The sequence below is a fragment of the Spinacia oleracea genome, chromosome 5 (genome assembly GCF_020520425.1).
Source record: "Spinacia oleracea cultivar Varoflay chromosome 5, BTI_SOV_V1, whole genome shotgun sequence".
Classification (NCBI taxonomy): Eukaryota; Viridiplantae; Streptophyta; class Magnoliopsida; order Caryophyllales; family Amaranthaceae; genus Spinacia; species Spinacia oleracea.
In genome coordinates, this window is record NC_079491.1 from 18,090,018 (window position 1) to 18,100,570 (window position 10,553).

At 35.1% G+C, this 10,553-nt stretch overlaps 1 protein-coding gene across 3 annotated transcripts; it reads right to left on the reverse strand.

The window, feature by feature from the left end:
• Positions 1–1,156: 1,156 nt before the first annotated feature.
• On the reverse strand, positions 1,157–9,942 carry LOC110787296 (SWI/SNF complex component SNF12 homolog). Of its 3 annotated transcripts, none has more exons than XM_021991908.2 (3): positions 9,624–9,942; positions 7,691–9,086; positions 1,157–1,633 (listed from the first exon to the last, which is right to left on the reverse strand). In XM_021991908.2, the coding sequence occupies exons 2-3, from the start codon at positions 9,034–9,036 to the stop codon at positions 1,561–1,563; spliced, it is 1,419 nt and encodes a 472-aa protein (XP_021847600.1). In that variant the 5' UTR covers positions 9,037–9,086; positions 9,624–9,942; the 3' UTR covers positions 1,157–1,560. The 3 variants fall into 3 exon arrangements, with proteins under 3 accessions (XP_021847600.1, XP_021847597.1, XP_056684236.1); XM_021991905.2 differs by having other exon boundaries at positions 7,691–9,091; XM_056828258.1 differs by having other exon boundaries at positions 7,691–9,373.
• Positions 9,943–10,553: the final 611 nt, after the last annotated feature.

The window sequence follows — 10,553 nt, forward strand, 5'->3', positions numbered from 1 at the left end:
ATTTCCATATAAGGGAAGTGTTGCAACTATATAGAAATGGAGGAAGTATTTATGAGTTGTTATGGAGTAGTTTGTTACTTTATCATTATTATTTCATAAAATCCAAACTCCCTTAGTATTCCGTCTCTCTTACTCTATCAACACTTTACGTACATACATTCACCCAAAGTCCCAAACACGAGTACACAAATAAACGTGAAGCATACTGAAAAACGAAATATATGTTTTGTGAAGCACATAAAAAACGAAAAGAGTTTTTTTTTTAAAAAAAAACCTCAAATAAAACATGCAATGGTTTATATAGTGTCAACAATGAAAATTACCTTTTAATTAATTCTTGAGTTAACCTCTCTGTTGCGTTTAAACCTAATCTAAGGGTGTGTTCTTTTCAGCTTATAAAACCTGAACTTATCTGAACTTATATGACATTATTTAACTTACAAGACCTTTTTTTTTTGAGGAAATTTAACTTACAATACCTTATTTAACTTACAGGAGCTTATAAGATCTTATCAGACTTTATTTAAAGTTTATTAGATTATTACTAAACTTTTAACCATTACTAAACTTTTAATTATGGAAAATAATTATCAAATTATAAAATCCAAGTATGAATTCGACCCGTTTGTAAAAAATATTTGTGATGTACAGGTAATTTTAAAAGTGTTCATTAAGTTTTTACCTTATAATTACTCATATATTGATAATAATTAATAATAACATATTAATTAATACTTACATATCATTGATAATTATTAAATTCAACTTAATAATCACACATTATTTTAATATAATAACTTAAATATGATTTATTCAATATAACAACGCAAAAAAAAAATCATAATATTACATATTTTATTTAAGATCTTATTGAAGCTTATACAACCTTATTAGAATTTATAGAACTTTATTGGAACTTATAGGTCCTTATTGAAACTAATATGACCTTATTAAAACTTATTGACCTTATTGAAACTTATTTAACTTATATGATCATGTCTGAACTTATCTCAACTTATAGGATCTGAAAATAAGGTCCAATAAATTAAAAAGAACAAGGGCTTACTTTCATTTCCCTAGAGGTTGAACCTTATACTAGACAACAAAAATGTTTTAGGAAAAAGAAAAACGAGAATCAATACAGTGAACTCGGAGGTGAAACAAAGCACTTGTACGGTTGTACCTCTTCCATTGATAGCAAAAGAATCACAATTCCTACAATCCAACACCATTAAGAGGCTCGTCACATCCAAGATGTGAAACGGCAAAAAATAAACTAGATAGTTCTTTGACAACGGCATCATCAGAATGAGGCCTATGATAAATACTAACACTAAACTTCTATCCTAACCAGAGCTGGTAAAAGATATTAGGGCTTTGGATGTGCTAATGTGCTAGTCATACTCAACTTTCTCTGCTAGTTGTTGTCCTAAAAGTTTCATGCCTGTGATAAATATTGACAAATTAACTAGAAAGTAGAAACTACTCTAAGGTGCTTGTAAATTTGAACAAAAAGCATCTCAAGTTAACCTTTTTACACCAAAAATAGAGGTCTAATTATCATGTAGTTCCTGCAACATCACCCGCGCTGGCATTTTTGCGATTCAAGTGACGGATAACAGCATCTTCAACCCTACAATAACATACAAAAAAAAATATCAGAACAATGATCAATCAACCAGGCCATTAGAATTCAGAAGAAATGAAAAAACCAGCTTTTGCAACTCCTCACCAACAAGCATGTGTTTTTCCCTCTCAGAAAGGATTTCATTATTCTATTACTCGTACACCAAATGTCACTAACTCAACCAGCAAACAGGAATTTCTTTCCACAAGCAAGTCGACCCAAAGCAAAATCCAGCAAAAGAATGAGAGTAGTAAACTCTTTATTAGCAACCTCAACTACATTGTTATCTCCCAGTCCCTAGCATCTTCAAGCTCAATCAAATCGTCCTTTGCTACTAGTACATTTCTTACTTAAAATTAGAGCAATTCGATTTTAGACGAGTCTGCTGAAAACATTGCACAAAGCACATTGTTCAGACCAAAAGAGCTCTAATGAGACATGATATCAATGCCAAAAGTACTATTTTGGTCTATTCCTAAGTAATCCGTAACTATCCCTCAAAAAAATAAAAATATCAGCAACTCTGGAAGAGAGCTGGTCGCCAGCCCAGCAATCTTCCTGCAAAAGGAGACAACCAAAATCTTGCTACTTTAAGGGGTGCCTGGAATGACTGAATGAGGGATCTGGCGGGAGTTATGGGGTTCAAAATTCTGGATATTATTTTAGTGGGTGGAAATGGAATAAATAATAAATTGAAATTGAGGATAATAGATACTCATAAACCCCTCCCCCAAAAGTTCCCCTTACTCTCTCTCTCTCTTCTCTCTCTCTCTGTCAAACATGACTCACTCTCGGATTTGCCACCAGCAGTTATCAGAACAGCTCACCAATTGTTCGTTGTCAACTATCGTTATTATATTTGCATCTGCTTCCCAAATGTGCTAGCGCTATCTTTTTACTCTCCCCTCTCATCATATAGAGCCCCCGTCAGCAATGAGCTCATGATACCGCCTCACCAATCACCAGTGCCACCTAGTTTTGCATGGGAAAAGGAGGGACTGAGGGAGGTGAGAGAAGACAGAGGGAAATGGAGCGAGGAGGTCAAGGAAAAATTACTGCAAACTTGAAGTAAGAAAATTCTACTCCACTATACATATCCTCCAGGAATTCCTAACCCTTAAAATTTACCCTCTCCCCACCCCCCACCCTAATAATGCTAATCATATGATATGAGAGAAACAAAACACATTATTTCAATCCACCGTAAATTTTCTATGCAACAGTAAAATAATTAGGGAGCATACTAACAAACCTGGAAGTGATAGACTATAAAAGCATTTTAAAGAATTAGTATGCCTCATGGGCCCCCATCCAAATCAAGGTCTAATAAGACTGTAATGCGGTATAGTTGATCCCTTAACCCCGGGAATTAAGCAAGCGCATCACTAGAGCCACTGATTGAATGGACTTCTTAGAAGCCGAGATCCTACTCTAGGTAATACATTCCAGTACTATGTAATAGAACAGATAACTGTGATATAAAAAATAAAAATAGAGATTAAGAAAGAGAACAAAGATAAAAAGATGAAAATTTCAGGGAAACTAATAAATGGTTGTGTTAGAAATTTGCCAATTAGCATTGCAATTAACTCATCACTAAGATAGCCAAGGCCAAAAGAAGAAAATCCCAAACTTAGAATTTCAAAATCCCCCCGATTCATACTACTCTGACCGTTGACATCATTTGCAAAGCTAACTAAATCGCGGGATATTTACTGATATACCCTACATTTCCTCTAATAAAATCTCGTTGACGTGTCCCTCAATTCCCTCTTGGACAACTTGCGTAAGAGTATTTTGGGTGGCTTAGTATGATCACGCTGATGCATTATAAACTAATCTAAGAGCTGTGTAGTGATAGTTCCTGAGATGCATTTGAAGTGTCTACTAGGTGAAAGAATGCATGTGCCTAGAATATCTTAGTTATTTACCTCTATTCAAATATAGAAGATATTTCTCTTAGTTAAACTAATCTAAGAGTTTTGTACTGATACTTCAAGACAGCAAGAGTAGTAGCTCTGAATAACACAAAAGGGTAACAAATCAATAGTATTTTGTGTGTGAGTATTTTTGGTGAAATTCTTATATTCTTCCAGCAGCTCTCTAAAGACTCTAGATCCATTGTATCTCTGCCGTTTATGTTTCAGACCTTTCAGTATTCTTCAGATGATTCTCCTTGTACAGAACTTTAGTTTCCTCCATAAAATTTGACCCACCCACATACAGCTGGGGTCCCCTCATTCCACCAATAAATGGCATCACAGTCCGGCTAAAGAGAGATAATGACTCCCAACCTATGCTATTCGGACTTGGGGAGTGGGTGTAGGATACAGGTACAGATCTGATTGTTGGACCCGGAAAAACTGATAATTGAAGACACTGGGACCCTGTCCTAAATTTAGACACTGCTACAGCGATGTGGCGAAAAAAAAGCATAAATATAACTAGAACAAAAAAAAATCTGTTAATCAAATAGACATAATCAGTAGCAAATTGATATATCAATGAAATGGACATTACTAATATCCATATTCCAAGCATCTAAAGTAACAAAAAGCTTCTTAATCTATGAAAATATATATTATTTTTTAAAAAAAAATATCCTTTCATTCATACTATTAAAACTTCTTTGTTTCCTTAAAGATTTTATGTCAGAAACTACCTTCTTTATTCCCCCGTCGAAAGACATGTATGTATGCCATTTTAGAAACAAATACCTTTTAATAAACTACCCTAAAAGAATAAATACTTAAACTAATACTACCTGTTTATTACTTTATGGACTCCGTCAAACAATTCCGTGAGTCACTTTTCATTTCCTTCCAACTACTTATAATATTTAGGAAAATTTGACATGAATAATCCCAACTTTCACCAGTCTTCTAAAAATACTCTCAGCTTTGGATTATTTTAGAATAATCCCAACTTTAGGGGTACCTTCTCAAAGTAATCCGAACTATTAATTTTCTATACATTATAAACCTAAAACGGATTAGTGTAGGCCAGAAAAGTCATAGTTTGGTTTATTCTGAGAAGATCCCCTCAAAAGTTAGGATTATTCTGGAATAATCCAAAGTTGGAATTATTTTGAGAAGAAAGGTGAAAGTTGTGATTATTTATGTCAATTTTACCTAATATTTATAACTTCCCTCTAACTCTTAACCCTTACCATGAGACCATCAAACATGTCAATATCACAACCAAATTCCACACATTCAAGGTCTAAAGTTCAATTAGCTATCTAAATTGCGTGGGATTATCAACAATAAGAAACTGATGTGCAATTGAGAACCTAGGGTTAAGATTTAGTGCAGTTTATAAGCAGTTTAAAGGAATAAAGAAGCTTCAATAGTAAAATAAGGAAATTTTGTCAATATAAATCCCAAGATTGGCCTATATTTCCATATTAATCCCTAAGTTTAAGTTATTTCTAACTAATCCTAAGTTCGGTAGCGTCTTCATAGATTGGTTCAAGTGACCTATAAGTCTATAACCAGTTAAACCGGTAAAAGTTAAAGGCTTCCTCTCTCTCCTTACCACCACGTCTTCTTCTTCCCCATCCCACCGAGATTCAACAAGACACCTCTCTGCATCCCAATTTATTGCAGCCACCATAACCACGAAACTCGTCATTGATTCCAGTAAATTATTCATAAATTTGTAAAAGTTTGGCAACTCTTAAATTGGTTGAAAGATTCCATATTTACCTCATGCTCTTGTTCATATTAATGGATTTATTATTTATTCACCAATGACAATGTCTTGACCTGTCGTTAAAAGTGAGTTTTTTATTAAAAAAAATTAACGGGAAATAGTGAGCTAAAACTAACATAGGACGATGATGATGATGATTATCATGAAGTGGCAGTGAGTTGCATATAATTATTTGTATGGTTCATGTTTTTGCATCACCAAATTGAACGTTACTTAGTTTAGGTGTTGCTTTTCCCTTGTTATCGATCTCTTTGTTTCATTGTTTTGTGCTAATGAATTTTTCTATCTTCTTATCTCTTACCAGGTCCTTGGAATAATATAGGAAATCAGATTTTCCGACGTTGGATCAAAACTTCAGATCTTCTACTATAAGATAAGTTTTTAGAATGTATGAGGAAGGGGATTATCATTGTGGTTAAGAGATAAATAGTTGCATAAAATTATTGTACACTTGTACAGTTGTTCGTATTTTTTGTTTAAAGGTCCCCCCCGGAAAATTAGAGTATGGCATGTGGCCATTTAACTTGCTCAACCAGTCAAGTTATGGTTGTGACCAATTTGCAGTGACATCACCTAAACTTAGGAATAATTAGAAATAACTCAAACCCAAGATTAATATGGTAAGATAGCCCAATTTGAATTTATATTGTCAGTTTTCCTTAAAATAAAGAAAGACAATTGTTATTTCATTTTCACAGATTAAGAAGTTTCATGTTACTTTGGATGCTAGGAATATGGACAGTTATAATGTCACTTCCAGTGATATACCAATTAGTTACTAATTATGTCAATTTGGTTTTTAAGAAAAAAAAATCTAGTTTCTTCTTCGCCATATCCCCATCGATATCTATGTCTAAATTTAGGAGAGTCTTCGATTTTTAGTTTTTCTGAGTTCAACACTTGGATTCGTACCCGTATCCGACACTTGCACCCAAGTCCAAGTAACATATCTCAAATCAACCTTGATTTTCTCTATCCCAAAAAATTTTGCTGTCTTTTTTACACTCTTATTCCCTTTCAATTTCTGTTGTATTTATAATTCCATTCTTAGTCCCTATGTCGACCGCAAGTGTGAAGAAGGTTTAAAAATAGAGAGAGTACTAAGATAAAAACGTGATGAATATGTGAGAGTTGTAAGCGAACTCATGTTTCAGGTTACACCAAAGTTTCCCAAAATATGGTTTATGCACCCGGCTGTTTTTAAATGAACATATAGTTCAAATATAAAGATCATATCGTTCATACCCAAAGAACATATATTCAATGAACATATAGTTCAAATCGATAGAACATATAATTTAAATATTTCACTAGTACATGTACATTTAAATCATTCTACATGTTCATTAGATTTTCAATAAATGTTCAACAGGGTGCACAATGAGCACTGTGCACCCGGGTGTATAATCCAAATTACGAAAGTTTCCGAAGTGAGAATTATTGGCATTCCAACTAATTAGAAGATAGAATTATTGGCAGTCCAACTAATTAGAAGTGAGAATTATTGGCATTCCAACTAATTAGTAAATGAATAATGCCCATGTAAAAGAAACCTAAAATATATGATTTAGCAAAATTTTAAGGGGTCTAAAAGAAAATAGCCAACATACAAGAATCTACTTGCATGAGTTGCATCCTAAAATCTAAAAGGATGCATGATCACCTATAAATAGCCAATTACTGGAAAGTATTGCAAATCAATCTTCCCATATCACAACATTCTCTTCATGTTCTAAACACATAAACTCTTTAACCTCCAACCAAAAAATGGTAATGGCAAGGCATTAAAAGCAAAGAGATAGTTGCTTCTTCCAGTCATGTGAGTCATTGGTACATCCCACTGTTGCCACATAATACGTTTCACCAACTTCACAGTAGAGAATCGAATTCCTTGTGGGGAATTTTTTTTAAAAAAAAAACACTCAATTCTACTGTGCAAATCATACCCCAACAAAAGTTCACAAGGAATCCCACTTTTCCCTTTGTAATTGAAAAACTATGAGGGGTGTGGGATTCGATCGTACAATACCCAAGCTCCTTCTGGAAATAGATCGAGTATAGAGCAAACAATTGATCTTATATTAACTTATACGAAGCACATTGTTTTGTGTGGGAAGATTGGTGAAGTGCATTCTTTAACCAATGAATACACAATCTCTATTTATATACTACAGCTATCCATATCATAAACCTAAACGAATATTTTGACGAGAACTAAAAAAATGGAGACTTTTTCCGTAATAAAATCAGAAAAATGATAAGTAATGCCAAGTATATAATATGCTACAACATTGAAAAACGTGCCCGGAAAAAATAATGACTAACAAGAGATAATAGAATGGTCCTTACCAAGGTTGGTTGAAAAATTCACTTCGATGTTCTTTCTCAACATTACGAATAGCGTCACCAGCAACAACCTTCAAATCTCTATCCTGGGAATCAATCAAAGAGTTGATGAACTCTGCAGGTGAGTGACTAAATCCAAGGAAAAAGGCCTGCCTTTGTCGATGCTCATTGATCTTCTTTATAGCAGCAACAATGGAATTGTCATAATCATCTATTTCTCTGCTTTTATCCATCTTTTCCAGGAGTACAGACATATCTTTCTCTAAAGGAAAGGGAACATCGACTAGCACATCGTAACAAATATTTCCACTTGGATTGTTTCCAGAAAGCTTAATCTTATGCTCCAAATGTATGGGTTGCAGAGGAGATAAATGTTGAGTAAGCTTCTGTGAAGCCACAGCAAACTTAACCTTTTCTTCTCCAAACACTTTCCGAAGAGGTGGATCGCATGTAAAAACTGCTGGATCGTCCGGGTCCTGCAACTTCTTAACCTTCACATAGTGCCATAATGCAGCCATGATCCTTGGACGAGTTTCTACCTCAATTCCAAGGACTTGAGTAAGAGCAGCTGATAGTTTAAACTTCTCGGGAACATGATTCATTTCAAGCCTTATAATTGCTGTAAATTCCTTATCTCCCTTCCTTTTAACCTCAAACCCTTCATGAAGCACGCGAGAACGAGAACTTTCCCATAAAATTACATGGTTATCGGGATAAAGGGTCTGATCCAAGTAAATTGTTATCTTCTTGAAGAACGACGAGAACTTTGGGTAATGAATAGACCTATTAACCATACTGTCAGAGCTAGAATCACCCCCATCTTCTAACATATTCCCCATAATCTTAAGCGTCCAAGTTGGCACTTCGGAGCTCTTGCTTTCACCACTTTCAAGTGGCTGATTGGCGAAAGTGTTGAACACATAAATACGAAGCGTTCTCTGAGCACAAGGAGGTGTTGTTACTGTATCCTGAATGTCTGATTTCTTTCTAGCAATGGCAGCGTCAACCTTGGCTTCCAATTTTACTAGCTGGGTGTAAAGAGCACTTTCTGGCAAAAGGGCTGCCACTCTATCCGGTAATTTCTTCTCCGAAACCTTCCTCTTCTTCCTACGAGCAGCCGGAGCAAGCTCCATCGTCTTAAACGGAGTACCACCACCAGTTCCAGAAGAACTTTGAGGCTTACTAGAATTTTTGCTTTGACCCTTCTTTGTAGTCGCAGAACCAGTTGCAGCAGCACCAACAGACGAAGACACAGCGGCACTAATACTATTACTACTAGTCCCTTGGTTCACAACACGGGCATTGGAATGCACCGGAACTTGTGCAGCTTGATTATACTTTTGAGCCATTTCCTGGGGTTGAGTCAAGGTCCGTCCCTGAGCTAGGACAGGAGGGACGCCTGCCCTGGGCACAGGGAGAAAAGGTCCATTTTCAAAGTTTTCCATACTAACATAAAATATAAATAAAAGCCTAATACACTATCTTCTCATCAACAAAACCACCACCACATTCCCCGAGCTCCGGAATTCAGAAAAAAGAGACTGCGCAAATTCTTGTTTAATCAAACTCACAAATTATACAAAAAAATTAATTCAATCAAACTGAACTTCTTATGCCCTTAAATTATTGCTCTTTTCCCCTCCGAATAAAAGGTAATATGACTTTCAACTACAATTATCAACGTGCCTGTCAAAAAATAATATTAATGAAATTATGAACGGGGGTAAACTATAGACTACCCAAAAACAAAGCCACCAGAAAACCCCAACAGAATATAATCAACAACATGATTATCATTTGGAATATCATATCAGGCAAAATTCATCATCCCTACAAGAGATTAAACACTTTTTGGATCTATAAAATTACAAATAAAATCAACATAAAATATTAAATTATAGAAAAGTGAAAAAAAAATTGAGGAAAAGAAGCTTACACTGTCGTCAAAACCGAGAATAGCAACGGCGGCGAAGGAGAGGTGGTTGACGGAGGCGGCACCGGCTAGAAATGGTGATAAAACTAGACGATGGTGGTTTTGTTGGAGGAGGAGATTTAGGGTTTTAAGAGGAGGAGGAAGAGGAGGAGGAGGAGGAGGAGGAGGAGGAGGAGGAGAAGGCAATCAGAATTTAGAACTCGGCGGTTGAAAGCAGAAGCCAGCGGAGGAGGAAGAAGATGACGATTGACGAGCAGCTCGAAACTAAATTTTACAATATCACCCAATAAAGAAGAGTTCTACTCCTCTTTGTTTCAGACTAATTTCCGCCTAAAAGGCTAAAAGAGTAAAAGACCTCAAAATTTTCAAATTAATGTTTTTTTCATAACATTACATAGCCAGGTAAGAAAGCAGGTTTATCAGTCAGCACGAATCGTTTAGGTTACTCCAATGTAGTTGACGATTTTGAGAACCGAAATCATTACTGATTTTGAGAGGAGAAGTTTACGTGATACGTGGCGCTTTATTTATTCGTCTTTTCCTCTATGAGATTTTTATATAGATGAAAAAAAAGCGAAATATGGTTTGTATAAGGTTTGAACCCCTATCTTGTGTTTAATCAATAAGTCTTTACTATTTGGGTCGACGAATCGGGTTTGGGTCGGACTCATCGAATTCGGGTTGAAACGGATCGATGACTTAACTAGGGGACGAAAACGATAACTAACTTTTAAAAGTAATAAGAATTTAAGATCAGAAATATAAGTTCTCGAGTATATTGTATATAACTTAGTTTAATACTACCTATGTTCTTGAAAGTTCTTTACGTCTTGGAATACGTGTCCAAAGTATGAAAACTTTGACCGTATAATCGAAATTGGTTAGGATTAAATGGATCATTGATTGGAAGTTTGGAACTGGTTCAGATTAAAC